Source organism: Lonchura striata, chromosome 5 (assembly GCF_050655825.1).
Source record: "Lonchura striata isolate lonStrDom1 chromosome 5, ASM5065582v1, whole genome shotgun sequence".
In the NCBI taxonomy this organism is placed as follows: Eukaryota; Metazoa; Chordata; class Aves; order Passeriformes; family Estrildidae; genus Lonchura; species Lonchura striata.
This window is the reverse complement of record NC_140707.1, coordinates 56,239,912-56,255,631: the sequence shown is the minus strand read 5'-3', so window position 1 is coordinate 56,255,631 and position 15,720 is coordinate 56,239,912. Positions and strand designations below refer to the sequence as shown.

Sequence of the window (15,720 nt, the reverse complement as noted above, 5' to 3'; positions counted from 1 at the left end):
GACATGTCCTAGCTCAACTAGAGATGCCAGATTTATGACTGTTTCAATAAACATTATCTTCTTTTTAGAAACTTTTTTTTATTTCAATGTGTTCTGTACTGAAATACCCAGGGGTTTTTTTTGCAAGTGGGAGGAAAATACTTAGTGTTTGCATAATTAATTTATTATTAGTTGTGTGGTTTTTCTGCTGTATCTGTGTAATTTATTTTACAACAGTGAAAATAGTGACATTTTCACAGAAGTGAAAATATTCTGTCATTTATTTCACAGAAACTTTTCTGTTTCTCTCAACTATAATTTGAAAATATCTGCCTGTGACTATTAAGATGGTGGTTTGCCTGCTTATCTGTTCTTCTGACTAGATTCCCTCAGAGCTACTCATTCAGACTAAACTTAGCAGCACCCATCTTTCAGTTTGTTCTGTAAAGTAGAACACTGAGGACTGGGAATCAGTTTGTCTTGCTGGGCTGGGAGACTCAGCGTGTTAACATCAACTGTTCAGGCAAACCCAATCTTTAACAATTTAAAACATACTAAAATGCCTCATTTGCAGTACAGTGCATTAAATAATGTAGTTCTTTCATCCATTAATTGTCCTTTTTGTGGCAGCTGTTATACTCATGGTTCTTCCTGTTGTCTTCATAGCTCAAAGGAAGGAGGAGCAGTTAAGCTGTGGGACCAGGAGCTGAAACGGTGTCGTGCCTTCAGACTAGAGACAGGACAAATGACAGACTGCGTTCGCTCTGTTTGTAGAGGCAAGGTAAACAAAGCTGCCTGACTGTAAAAAAAAAACTTGTAATTTGTGGTTGATTTCTGAATATCAGATAAATTAGTTCTGCTTCCTCTTCTAGCTAGTCTTTGAAATTAAAGGCTAAGCTAGAAGGTGTCTGCAACTGATATTGTGGCAGAAAAACATCTAGCTTGTGAGCTCTCAGTCTTTCTTAATATTTCATATAAATTTTAAATGAAGACGAATTAAGGATTTCTTTTCTATTTTCTTTTCACACTTTGATATCAAATATCAAATGACAAGCTGCAACTCAGCCAGCATCATGATATCTTCAGAGCTTTGTACTTTAATATCTCAGAGGAGTTTAAAAAATAAATTTTCTTTCATTATTTAATAATTTGACTTAAGCAAACTTTCTTGACAGTACTGTAGCTCTAGATGATATTTTAATTACTGTTCATCATGAGAGGTTAATGTATTTTATCAGAGATAATGCTTTCACTATTGTTCAAGGGCAAAATTCTTGTTGGGACAAGAAATGCTGAAATAATTGAAGTTGGAGAGAAAAATGCTGCATGTAACATTCTAATTAATGGTCATATGGATGGACCCATCTGGGGCCTAGCAACGCATCCATCCAGAGATTTTTTCCTTTCTGCTGCAGAAGATGGCACAGTAAGACTCTGGGATATTGCTGAAAAGGTAGGTGTTAGAGAATACTTGTTTAGGGGAAAAAAAATAGTCCTGTGATGGTGTTGCAGACTTGAAACTTGTTTTTTATTGTAGTCTGAAAATAATCTGTGTAATGCTGTTAGTGTGTTAACAAGCTATTAGCATAAGATGCTTTTAAAATTTGGACAAATAGTTACAGTTACTATTCTGGGGTTTTATTTCTTCACAGAAGATGCTGAACAAAGTCAGCTTAGGACATGCAGCTCGTACTGTTTGTTACAGCCCAGAAGGTGATATGGTAGCTATTGGCATGAAAAATGGAGAATTTATTATTCTGCTTGTGACATCTCTAAAAATTTGGGGGAAAAAAAGGGACAGGAGATCAGCAATTCAAGATATCAGGTGAGAAAATATTATTCCTGGTCTATTTAAAGTATGCTAGAAATCTCCAATATTTTGGGTTTTTTTAAACACAACTCTGTTTTCTGAGGAACATTGCAATGATATTTCAGAGAGCTGGAATCAATGAGTGAATTGTGGAATTTGTGTTATTACACTGATACCAGGAATAAAAAGAAAGAGGAGGTACGTGGTGATAAGAGATAACATCAGTCAAAACAACTGGGGTGTGGAGTGGCCACTCCAGTGAGGAGTGGTGTTCCCCAGGGGTGGATGGGCACTGTTGGACATGGTGGTGGCAGCAGGGACAGTGGGATGGAGTGCCCTGAGCAGGTCTGCTGGTGACACCGAGGCTGTGGTTGTGGGCCACATGCTCGAGGGAAGGGACTCTAGGGGGCAAAATGAGATCAGACACTTAGAGATGAAGACTGCATTGTGAGAGAGAATGGAAATGCCAGTCTGTCAGTTTGCTCTTTGTTGTGTTTGTTTGACAGGAGTTAGAAGTAAAATTTTGCTTCTGTTTCCTGAGTGGAGAAACAGACTGTGAGATAAATTAGTTGTAATCAACTAAGGAAAGTTTTGGAGAGTAAAGTGTGATAGAAGAGAAATATAAGCAAAGTGAGACCTTGCAGGAGAGCTCTGCTAGGAGTTAGGGGATTGCTGGAGTTGGAAAGCTGTCCAAGGGTATGTTTCAGAGAGAATAGAAATAAAGAAACTTCCCCAATAACACAGAATTGGCCATGAGGGATTTGGTCAGCTCAGGCAGCTACTGAGTTTCAAGACTAAAAAGGAAAATTGGAAAAAAGAAACCAGTCTGCAAAGATACATTGGGGAAACAGAAGGTTTGATTTACATCTTTTTTATTCAGTACCTTTCATCTAGAAGTTCTGGCTTTTCTTCAGTTAGAGCACTTCAGTTTTCCAGTCTTTAACATACAGCATGTAAGTACAGCATAAGGGAGTCAGTGTCATCAGGGGGATGTCACAAGTTTTTAGACCATGAGGGGTTCATGAAATCAGATAATGAACAGAGTTATTCAAGAGATGTTACCTGTTCACTTGTATGTGTAATCTGTACCAAAATTATTGCCACCTTCTGCTGGATATGCATTCCCTGAAAATTTAATTTCAAAAGTTATTTTGCTTAGCAGATGGAATACTTTGCCTCCATTCTCTTCTGGATAGCAGATACTTGAAATGCAAATTTCTGTACTTCTCAAATATTTTAAGCTGTTGTAAGTGCCAACCTGTGTTCATTAAACCCTTTTATCTGTTCAGATTTAGCCCAGATTCTCGTTACCTAGCAGTTGGCTCCAGTGAGAATGCAGTGGATTTCTATGATCTGACTTTGGGTCCCACGCTAAATCGAATCAGCTATTGCAAGGATATCCCAAGTTTTGTGATCCAGATGGACTTCTCTGCTGATAGCTCTTATCTCCAGGTATCAGTCATTAGTTGTTCAAGGTACTGAATGGAAAACATACTCATGACACATACTCAGCAAGTATTCTCCTTTGACAACTCCTAAGTTTTGTAGCTAAGTTTGGAGTATGTTTCTGTCATTAGACTTTGTTGTAATGGTAAGTGGATGCCTTTAGTTTTGAATAGTTTTCCTGGAGATCAAATACAGAAAATAAGCAAAGAAATGAGAGACAGATTTCAAATCTCCTGTGATGTGTCTCCCTGCCTTTTTACCTCTGATGCTGATGGGCTATCTTAAAAGAGAAAGGAGTAAAATCTGTTCTTCTGCAGGGCCTGGGATCTATGAATTCTTTGTCTCTCTGACTAGCATGATGTCATTACATGTCTTTTTGGTGCTAGACTTTGTGGAGCAGTACCAAAATGATGGTGTTGCAACTTCCAGCTATAGGAGGGCTTAATATGTTTCTTAAAATAAAAATAAAGTATATACAGTATACTTTCTATATTTTATTTGCATCTGAAAAGAGAAATAAGCTTCTCTCATTATCAAATCAATATTTACAGCCCAAGAGGAACACCTTTTTGTCATTCTAAAGATAGGAATTTATTTTGCCTTATTTGTATATAGTGACACACTAACACATACATGCAGAATGTGAGTTGTTTCGGTTGTTTTTTACTAATTAGACATTTAAATGTTAAGATTTCTTATGCTTTCTCACTGTTGCTTTATGCTTGTACAGATTTTTGAGAATTTTCAGCTCATTGACTAAGTTTTCTTGATAGTTGTTACTTTATAGAGTAAAAAGTAACTGTCATCAAAATGCTTTTCTAAGACCTCTGGAATTATATTTTCATCTTTTGAAACAAGTTAATGTATTGTAAATTCTCTGTGGTCACCTCAAAGGTCTCTACGGGGTCTTACAAAAGGCAAGTGTATGAAGTGCCTTCAGGAAAGCAGCTTGTGGACCAGGCTGTGATTGACAGAATAACATGGGCTACTTGGACAAGGTAAATGATTCATATATTTACACCTATTAAAACACCTGGAGCTTCCAGGAGAAGCACCTACTATTTAAAAGCATATTTAATCCCTTCAGCTAGATATTCTCTGTTAACACACCCATCTGCTCTGGCAGCAGCTCCCCTGAATGCAGCACAGCAAAAGGCACTACAGTGGAGCAGGTTCCCTCAGTACACAGGGGCTGTTTGACCCCTGAGGAATCTGATAAAAACCCATCTCTCACATGTCCTTGTACTCACTGGGCATCTCTAGGTCCTTTGATACAACTCTAGCAGCCTCGGTATTTGTTTGATTGCACTCTGCAAATTATCTGCAATAGTGCACTCTTTTTTCAAAACAGTGGTGAGAGTACAGGGCCAGTTAAAACAGATCAAAACATGAAAAGACAATACACGGCTAAGGTAATTCAGGTTTATTTACAGTACCACACTGATGATATCTGTATAAATTGTTATTAACATTTGCATATTAGAAATCATACAAAAGTGCTTTTAAATACCTTAAAGTTACTGTGTTTCTTTCAAGATATTACATGCAATAAAATACCATATTTTATTTTTATTTTGCAGTTAAAGAATTTGTTTTCTGTTCTATGAAAATCTGGCTTTCTGTGCCTTTTTTCAGTCTCTGTTGCCTGCTTTTAATTATTGTCTTCTAATTATCACCCTTAGACAAAAATTGAGAATAAATACTTGAAAATTTTTCCACATTTGAGCCACTTTCAAAAATAAGAATGCTGACTGTTTGCTGCAATACACAGCTAAGACTATAAGCTTTTAAAGGGCTCTTCAAGGCTCATTTTGCTAGATTTCTGATTTTTGTTTGGGTTATCAGTTTTTGTCACCTTTCTGAGACAAAACCAAGAAACTAGTATTTCCTGATCCAATTCAGTATGTTTGATGTAAATCATGCCTTTTTGCATGTACTGTACTGTGCCCTGAATTGGGGGGACGAATCACAGAAAAATTCCAAATCATTCACTTGTTAACAAATGATAAATTTCTTGTTTCTGTGCATTCCGGAAGTATGCATATACCTTATAAGCAGAGTTGGGTAAAAGCTGGTTTACAATGCTTTGCAAAGGAAGATTTCTGGACTCCTAAAATAATTATGTTTTCAGGGCAATTTTTCTCTCTCTGATTATAATGAAAATTCATTATAATCTTCATTGGACTCAGATAAACTTTTTTTTAGATTGATATGAAAACACTACAGAATCAATAGAACATCGTTATATGCAATGGAGAATATACAATTTTTAATTTTCCAAAAGCTGAAGGTTATTCATCTAAGGCTTATGCTATGGTGCTCTATTTCTAATTGTCCTTTCTTTTTTTTGCAAATGCCTTACTGAATAGTAGTAGTACTATTGATTTCATCTTTGGTTCTCTCACATTGCTGTGGGCCAAATTATTTTGGGAATTGTATCACTGAATCAGTTTTATCATAATCATAATTTTTTTAATTATGGAATGATTCAAAAATTAATTACAGAATTAAAGCTATATAAGGTGTGCATGTGTGAAAATAAAATGTAAGCATTGCATTTTTATAGAACCAGTTAGAATATGAGATCTGCTTTCTATTACCTTACTGCGGTTTTTGCAATGGTTTTCAAAAGAATTTCTTGGTCTTCTGTTTCAGTGTTCTTGGGGATGAAGTAATTGGAATCTGGTCCAGGCATGCTGAAAAAGCTGATGTGAACTGTGCTTGTGTCTCTCACTCGGGAATCAATCTCGTAACAGGCGATGATTTTGGCATGGTCAAACTGTTTGACTTTCCATGTCCTGAAAAATTTGTAAGAGCTTATTTTTGCATGGTTACAACAAGTACTGTTGATATTAGGATATTTTCTTGTTTCTCTAGAAGACATATGATGGAAATATTTTCTTCTCTAAATTTGTAGCTTTTTAATATCTCCTTAGCTCCGTAGTCTCTTCACATGCTCCACCTCAGAGTTTTCCTACTATTTTGTGCAGAAGCTCTTGCTATAACCTCTTGTAGGTGTTGATATTGTCTGCCAGTCTGCTTTAGCATAGTGCCTGCCTTATGAAAAATCTCAAAGCCCTTAGTAATTTCCACATCTCTGATCCATCTGACAGATGAGGAAGATAGCTGGTGATTTTAGTCCCATCTGTGCTTCTTCATGGATGAAGAGTTTACCGATTTTTCACTAACGCTGTTAAATTGTTTCACTGGGTTTTTTTAACTTTAATTTATAATTTCTTAAAATTTGTTTTCACTCTTCAGGATTTGAGACTGCACAGGGTAAACTGCTCACACAATTGCAATTAAAACAATTGTTTTTCAGTGTCAGAAATTTTACACAAAACTTGGAAGTTAGTCATGTGACAAGATGTATTTAATATTATTGGCTGACAATTTAATCTGCATTGCAGCTCCATAGTAGTTCTCCTTCAGGAGATCTTTCACATTTGATAACCTATATAACTTTTGAACATTATAAATGTGTGATGCAATAAAAAGGTAGAAAAAAACATGCATGCCTTTTTTGATTTAGGAGGGTACAAAATATTTAGACTCTCTCATTCTGTTGTTTGGGTTTTTTTTCAGGCAAAACACAAGCGATTTTTAGGTCACTCTGCTCACTTAACTAATATTCGATTCACAAGTGGAGACAGATACGTGGTCAGTGCTGGAGGGGATGACTGCAGGTAGGTGTTCTTGCCTGTACTGCCAGAATCTGCACAACACTGCACATGGACAGTCCACAGCAATGACAAGTTCAGTCTCAGCCTTCAGCCTTTTATCCATGCGCTTGCTTTCCTGTTCATACATAGGGAAAAACATACTTGTGGCAAAATGAATAGCCCTAATGTTAATGTGAACAGCTAATATTTAATAAGTTAAAATGTTCACATAAATATTCAGAACTTAAGAACTTATAATCATACTTTTAATGGGAATTCCTTTTGGCTGTGTTAGACATTTCTTTTAACAACACTGTAGTCTTCTATATCTCATATTTAATATCTTTTTGAAAACACAGCTTATTTGTTTGGAAATGTGTGCATATGCCTCATTGAGAGAGACATGGAGACTTGCAAAGAGGAAACTGCATGAAGTACCAGGCATGAAACACCCAGGATTGCAATGTGACATTCTACTGTGCCCTGCATGCATAAGAAATGACCCAAGACACAGAGCAATCTGTCTCTGAAAGATGGGACCTGGAGCCTGCCAGAAGGATGGACGCACTGAGGCTGCTACTTTTGCTTCAGTGTCAGATAATCTGGGTTTATATTCCACTCACTGCCAGATGTTGAAAACAAAATATGTGGATGAAAGGAAAAAGTGAATTGTTAATCAATGTACAGTTTCACAGCAAGTTCTTGGGGTTTTAATCAAGAGATGCTATTCCTGACCTAGTGCTGTACATTGATCTATTTTCAGCATGAATGTTTTTCCTTTGAGTTTTGAGATCTAAATAGCATAAATAAAAAGAGTATTCCATATTTTATTACTGAGAGAAACCATATATTAACTCTTAAATATATAGTATTTTAATAAATGTTTAATTATTATAATAGAAATTATATTTCTATGACTGGTCAAAAGGAAACATCATATCTGATGAAGCAGAAAATAATAGAGTTGGTTCCTTATGACTGCAATATTTCTGCATTTAGAGGCCTGGGTCACAGTCATGTCTGGTGAAAGCCTTTGGATATGCATGATCTTCATGGCTAATTTAGTGTTTTTGTTGCACTTAAACATTAAATTAGTTCTATGAGCAAAAATAGATTTGCTCACTTTGCGAGTGCCTTGCCCACTACCTAAAAGTCTAACTCCAATTTTTGCCTTGTGAATAAAAGTATTCTCAGTGGAAGAGAGATTATTGCTGTGTTACTTGACTGGGCTGTGAGCCTCTCTGCTGGAAATGAGGACCAGGGTGAGGATTTTGTAGTCTTCTTGTTGATAAAGTTTGGGATGTCAGCAGTGGCAAAATAGAATTTCAGAGCAATATGAATTGATTTTATTTTCTCAGCATCATAGGGGAGATTCAGAGAGAATTTTCTGAGCATTATATTTTATACATTTGAACTTTTTAATAGAGTTAGGACTAGCTGGGAGATGTCTCTATTCAGATTTCTCTTCTGACTGTAAAAGATGTCCAATCATCTGCTTCTTTGAATGGACCTGCTGTCACCTCGAGCATTTATTCTATCCTGCAACTGATATTCTCAGTTAGAAAAGCATTTCAGTGATAATAAAATCCTGAACAAAGCTGTGTTTTGGTTTCAAGTGAGGAAGGTTTCATCAGGTGTTTGTCTAAATCATGCCATAGAGAAGCATTACATACAGTTAATTTTCATGCAATATAGCAGGGATCAAAAATCACTAATTATCAGCACTGCCATCATTGTGGCATTCTTTCTTACACAGAAAGCTCTCTTTCTGTGTAAGCTAGCATTGCTTTGACAGTGGCACTTGTTTAGGTTAGTCAAGAGGCTTTGATAGTTTTCATCTCTTGCATTTTCTTATGCCAGATGAAAAAGAGATAAACCTCATCTCTTGTAGTCATCTTGTGTGCATGTAGGTTACAGGGGGAATGAGAGGGCTTGCAGGTAGAAGAGAAGGAGGAGAAAAGTTATAGAACCAAACTTTTGTGCTCTCCTTGTTATGTGTTATACAAAACTAGTTACCCAACTGTCTTAGATAATATATTTTATATATGAATCTATAATGAATATTTATTTTAAAGAAGTTGATATGAACTAAGCAGTTATCAGGTTTCTCAGCAGGATGGTTCTTAGCAAAGTCTTGCCAGTCATGCAGCTGCTATTCTACAGGAGCAAAAACTGAGGATTTGGTCATGAGTGTACAGGGAGGTTTTGGCAGTAATGTTTTTGAGTTTAGGTGAATTGCATTTGAGAATTGTGATTAGACCTGATGTATCTGATAACCTTGTTTCCTGTCTGTCTGTTGTACATGAAAATTAGTCTCTGGTGTTTATATCTTCTCTTTACCAGAGAAATGGTTTGAAGTGTGCTCTTTTATGGCTGTGTTTCTATCCCTTATTAAACACATCTGTGCAGGACTTTCGGACTTGAAGTAAGATTTGTCCTGCCTCTATTTTACAGTTGCCTTTCATTGGATCAAGATGGATGACTTTTAAGAGCTCACTTATAATAGTCTGTCCTGCTCAGACTGCCAGATCAAAGTCCATATTTTTCTGTCTCTGAGTTTTCCCCACAAAATCCTAGGCTCTGTGAGCTCTTCTGTAAGCCTTCACCCAGTGAAGGAGGTATGTGGATCAAGAGGCTTTGTTCCTGGAATCCTTGTCACTGATCCTCTTCTCTCCTCCTCCCTCCCCCTATGCCCTTCATGAATGCTGTGCCTCTCCACTGATAATTTATCCATTGGTGCTTTTCCCTTGAGGAATCCCAAAGGCCACACCAGAGCTGAAGGATGAGAAAAAAGGGATGGGACCGGGCTGAGGGCTGCAGCCTCTAGGTCTCCCTGTTTCTTCACTCTCCTCCAAACCTCGCTGCTACTGTAAGGGGCTGGGATGGGAGCTGGAAGCTGAGGAGCTCCTCAAAAACTAAACTGCCAGCATTGTTCCTCCTCCTGCAGCCTGTGTTGGTAGCCAGTGTTTTCCCTGGTGAAACTGCTCTGTGGTTTGCCAGGTAAAAATGGGGGCAGCCAGCTGGGAATGGCCACAAATGAGGAGAAGAGTGAGCAGAGCCCCAGTTGCAGTTTGGAGCATAACATAGCTGTGATTCTCTGCTGAAGGGAAGAGCTGGCTGGCAGCATGGTCCAAGCTGGCAGCTTTGTGGTGTTTTTGGTCTTTTTGTCTGTGATGGTGCTTGCTACTGTGCCTCATTTGCTGTTTACATTAAATGCTACTGTAATAACTTGCTAATTGTTGCCACCCATGCTTGAAGCATGTACATGGGAACAGGCTGCCTGTTCTGATAGGCAGTGAGACCTCGAGGCTGGATGCTCCACAGAGAAGTCAGAGGAGGACAGAAGCCTGTAGGATAGGTCAGGGAAGAAGCTGGAATGTGGAATGTGGAGGGAGTAGTGACAGCCTTTTATCTGGAAGCAGGAGAGAGATTGGAGAGCAGGAGGGCTTTGCCTGAAGCTGGAGAAAACTTCTGCACTAGGAAAGGGGAGGCAAAAGGTCTTTGTATAATTTAATCACTTATAGTGGATGACTTTTTACTGTAGCTTGTCTTTTTGGTTAGCAGCAAACATACATCTTTGGGATCTTTAGTCAGCAATACTTTTGGTAATAAAAAATATTAACTGGAGAATTGAATAAAAATAAAATAAAATTTCACTTATGCCCTGGAAAGCTAAAAAGCATACTTAGAAAACAGATAATAAGGAAAATTCAGCTCCAAGGAGCAGGGAAATATAAAAAATAAACACATTTAGAACTGAAAGTTGCCATATTGTAGGAACGGAGGAACACAGTTCAGAATTAGGTCAGAGAGAGAAAATTAGCCAAATATGTAGAATAATTTAGACTTGAATATATATTTTTTTTTAATCTCAAGAAGGCAGTCAGCATATATTTTGCTAGGGAAAGCAAGAAATGCTGTGAAACTAAAGGATAGGATTTCAGAAAATTAAAGCTATTTTATCACTTGGTGACAGCTGAAGGAAAGCACCACTCACAGCAACTTCTGACTTTGCTCTGTGTCAGGGTATCGGTGTTAGCAAGATTCATTTCAGCATAACTGAACTTTGTACCAGTCAGGTTAATGCTAACCTGGACTTGTGCCATCAGAAAGCAGGTCCAGCAGGTGAGACCTCTCCTCAGTCTAAAACAAAATTAAAATAAAGGACTTGAGTACCAAGAGCAGGACTTTGATAGCATTCAGGAGTGGCTTAGTTTAAAACCATGATCCAGTTCTCTCAGCTGCTGCCTGAAGCACCTGAGCCCCCCTGTTGGAGCTGCTGGTTTGCCAAGAGACCCCGCGCCCCTGAGCCTCCCGAGCACCTCCCCTGCCTCAGGGTCCTGCCCAGAGCCCGGCCTGGATGTGCTGGGCAAGGTGTGTCACAAGAAAGGATCTTGGCTTCAATTACAGCATTTAATTGGGCAAGGTGACACGTTCCCTGTTTCATTATCAATGTCAGAGATGTGACCAGCCTTAATCCTGAAAGTGTTTTTTTAAAAAATTCCGTTAACATAAGCTGTAGAGAGATGTCATCTTGTCAATGTTTTGGACCAAGTGGAGCATTCTGTAGACTCTACAGAAGGGGAAGTAAGAATACAAATCACAGAATGAATTGCCACATCAGCGATGTAAACACCTGTAGTTGCATTGCATTTGTATGCTTTTTGTTCTGACTAGTTTTTTTATGCTTCCTTGCAATCGGCTCTGTTTTTCTAAAATTTTTAGCAGCATTTGATTTCTCCTCATGTGGATACATCCATATGCTTGCCAAAGCCTGCTGTCATTCTTCATACCATGCACTGTTGGGTGATTACACCAAGCCCATTTATTTTGTTGGCCCTGGCTTCTGCTCTTCAATTGACTTTGACTTCAGACAAACTCTACATATCTCCTTTTAGAAATACAAATAGCATAGTTTTAGGTGTCTAATATGCATAACAGCCACAATAGGTTTCCTTGCCAAAATGATTTGCATCTAAGAAGTACTAGGTGGTTTTCTTAGTCTATTTGATGCTAGAACAAGTAAACACTTACTATACTTTTCTCAGTTTACTATCAGCAAACCAGTCAAAACCTTGATACCTTGATACCTGTTTTTTTGTTAACTGTGAGATCAGCAATCCAGCCCATTCACTACTTCTTTGGAAAGGAAGTGGGGAAAAAAGCATGGAATGTGTGTTCTCCACCCCTCTTGTTTAAAACAAAACAACAAAAGGCATAAGGTCTCAGCACAATGACAGTAGGCAATTCTAATTTCCTCTTCTTTTTGGAATTATGGAACATAGGGTAGAAGAAGCAATAACTGGAAACCAGTAAACAAACATGGAGAAAAGGCAGAAGAAAGGAAAGCAGAGAAAGGACCACTCAAAAATAGGCTAAGGCAAGATGAAAGAACTGACATTTGTGGTGGTGAGTGGCAAACATCTTTCAAGTGGGAGGCATTCAGTGGCTGCTTGGGACGTGTAAGGGCTGGAGAGCAGCACAGTGCTCAAGGAAAGGCTGCAGGCAACTTTGGTTGCTCTGTGTTTGGGAAGATGCAGCCACTCCCACTCGCTGTCTCCACTCCTGTACCTGTGGGACACCTGATTAGAGCTGAGGTGCAGCAGCAAAGAGCAGGTTACCCACAGCTGCAGTGGATGCAGTGGAACAAAGAAAGTGCTATTAAGACAGAAGTGCTCTGTAGTACTGAGAGCTCAGGCAAAAGAGTTGAAGGATGTATTTTAAAAGGCTACTTAAATTTCCACCTAAAACAAACAAAGATTATTTTAATGAGCCTCTTCTGAAAATGGTCTTCAAACAAAGAATATTAAACCAAAGAAAATATTATACTTCAGAAAACTCTTAACCAAGCTGTCACAATTACTGCCTCTCACTTCCTTCCTATTCAGCAGTTCTTGATTCTGTTCCCACATTCACAATATTTAAGATGACATGAAAGCTGTGGGCTCTTGCATTCAACCTAAGGTGTGACAGCCAGAGGAATCTGCAGACGGTGGTTCAGATCCTACTTGAGCTAAATTTTCCTCCAGTGGTTCCAAGCCAGGGCCTTCAAATATACAGGAAGTCAGGTGAATGTAATTAGACCCAACAAATACATCTGAGTATATAAATCAGTATATATCAAAGAAATAAGTCAGCATAAAGTTCTTGATTTTATCCCATAGTAAAGAATTACTAAAAAAGGAAATAGTTATGGTAAACTTTATGTAAAAAACAGTCCAAACTCATTATAGGTGCTGATTAGACAACTGGACTTCTACTTTCGGCAATTCTTTGGAAGAAACATAAAATTTTTGCATGAATAGCATGACTGATCCATCTCCAATTGCAAGAGGACAGTTTAATTTGGAACGTGAGAGGCAGGATGTTCCTATTGCTTGGTATGTTTGGATTTCTCTTCCAGAAGCCAAACTAGGTGTTTCCTTAGATTCTATTGCTGTTTGTGGGATACCTTCAAGACCCTAAAAAGTGATTTTGCCCTTAGCAGCATGTATTTTGCTTAGTTTGGGCACTGATTTCTTGTGAGAGCTCATTGAAAAAAAACCAAAACCTCAAATGTTTTTTGTTTTTTAATTATATCCCCCAAAGTATTGTCATGTTTGTTCCAGTGATGAGAAGTTCTGTATGACTCACACTGTTTGTAAAGGAAAGCAGGTTGTATCCACTCAGCTACTAAGTGGCACCCACATAATGGGTGTGTTAAACCAGAGGATTAAGGCCAGTTGTGCTTTATCAGTTTTCTAGGATGAAGGGACAATTGCCACTGTCCCATTGTGTGTGGTGCTGCAGAGCTCATAAAGCTGGTGCTGCCTTCAGCTGCTCTCAGTGGGGCTGAGGAAGAAGATGAGGCCATAAAAATAAAATGTAAATTATTGCAACAAGTGTTGCATTGGTAAGTTCTGAAAAAGGGCTGTAGTAGAGGGGTATTTTAGTTTCAGACCTCTGCAGGATTTTAAGCATTTAGGGCAAAGACATGTTTATGTAATATCCTCCATTATTCCTTCATTAGCTTTGGCTCTTACTACTCTGCCTCCTTCCCACAGAAGCCTCTGTCCCAACTACCTCCTCCCAGCCACCAAATAAGTTTATTTTTCCAATGTAGTGGCTGAGAGGGCCAACTTTAACCACAGATTTGCTGTTATTGTGGTCATTTGTAATAACCAAAGCCAATCCCAAGCATGCTGTTGCTGAAAATTAATTTTCTATTAACTTAATTGTAAATTCTTGAGACTGATGAGGTGGGGGATGGATCTTTCCATGCAATGGAGCTGGAAGTGGTACAGCCATAACACCATGATCATGATTTTTTCAACCATCAGTTGCACCCAGAACATGTGTGACACTGTATTCTTTTAGAATCCAGTAAATATCCTTTCTAAAGGAACTCCAGGCATGAACACAGACACACACTGCATGAAATAAAAATGGTTTCTTGTATTTTTGTGAAATGTTGGTGCTGTTGGGTAGTACTTTACACATTTCTCATCTGTTTCTCATTTTCTTGCTACTATGTACCCTGATGTTGTGATTTCAGGTGCAAAATATCTTGGTTTTATTTTTTTTAGCAGTATATGGTAATTAGCTTAATTTCTGCTTTTTAGTTCAATTATAGGTATAAAGTAATGGAGAAGCTGCATTACTGATTTGTAAAGCAAGCTAAGGCATTTTAAATGTAAAATTCCATATTAGAATACAATCAAGCCCAAAATGATAACTTGAAAATGTAACAAACTAACTAAATACATTAGAACCATTTCCTTTTTTTTAAAAAAATGCAGTTTTAGCTTTGTAGCTTGGTTTTTTCACTGTTTGTAGTAGAGAAAAAGCTTTTCTCATGCTGAACACTGCAATTGGTGACAGCCCAGCACAGCAGTGGAAATGCAGCAATGGAGATGGTCCCGGTCTTCTGCTGCCCTTACAAATTCTTGTCTCCTCATCTCACATGGAAAATAGCTTCATAGTGGCAGCTATTTCTGCAAGGGACAGCTAATGAAGGCACGGGGAAATTCTGTAGAAAAATAATGTTCTTTGCAGTCTTTCATCTGGAAACTCATTCCAGCAGGGCTCTGTGCAACACCAGAGCGCATCCTCTCCTCTCCTCTCCTCTCCAGCCCCCTGTCAGGTCACTTTATAAAAATATTTTACTGTAGTTCTTTAAGCTTAAAATGCAGTTGTCTGTTCAGATTTGTTGTTTCATTATGGAGTGTGTCAGATAATCCCTCTTGCTTTAACAAGATAAAAAATAAAAAAGAAAAAAAAAGGTATTTTAAACTAGTCCAAAGGTATGGTCATATATTATATGGATCATGGGTTTAAGTGTACTCCATTTTGGTTTCCACCATGAACATCTAATTCCTGTAACAGTGTTGTATGTTTATTTAAAGTATAAATATATATAAATTAAATGTCAGATTTTTGCATTAATTAAGATTTTTTAAAATTTGAATATGAACTTTGAGTACTTTATTTAAAAAATATTAAAAATACTTTTCCTCAAGTGTTAAGTTTCAGAATTCAAGACTATATTTGTCACATTTAAGTTTAAAATATGTAGCTATCATTGTTTTCTGATATTGAATGTAAATATTTGTAAAAAGAAATTCTTTTGTATATTTTTGTGAAAATGTAGTTCCCCAAAATATAAAAAAAAAGATTTAATAAAAAAGTGCATTTATGTTACTGTTCAACACTTTGCCAATTTAAATATCACTTAACTGTGTTTATGGGCATATATGTGCATTATTTTTTTGTCATATAAGTCACAGGAACCTTCTTGAAAGAGAAAACCACGGTGTGCTCAGAAGGAAAAAATAATTCCTTAGA

At 37.6% G+C, this 15,720-nt stretch overlaps 1 protein-coding gene across 3 annotated transcripts in view; it reads left to right on the top strand.

The window, feature by feature from the left end:
* The window catches only part of EML5 (EMAP like 5), a 98,559-nt gene extending 82,973 nt beyond the window's left edge, over positions 1-15,586 (top strand). For 2 of the 3 annotated variants that reach the window (XM_077783994.2, XM_085580627.1), the window contains 8 exons: positions 646-760; positions 1,244-1,432; positions 1,632-1,804; positions 3,079-3,241; positions 4,130-4,233; positions 5,891-6,044; positions 6,821-6,921; positions 7,257-15,586. In XM_077783994.2, coding sequence (XP_077640120.1) covers positions 646-760; positions 1,244-1,432; positions 1,632-1,804; positions 3,079-3,241; positions 4,130-4,233; positions 5,891-6,044; positions 6,821-6,921; positions 7,257-7,293 — 1,036 coding nt within the window. In that variant the 3' untranslated portion in view covers positions 7,294-15,586. The remainder of the gene's footprint in view (positions 1-645; positions 761-1,243; positions 1,433-1,631; positions 1,805-3,078; positions 3,242-4,129; positions 4,234-5,890; positions 6,045-6,820; positions 6,922-7,256) is intronic. The other variant, XM_085580628.1, reaches the window with a different exon arrangement.
* The last annotated feature ends 134 nt before the right edge of the window (positions 15,587-15,720 follow it).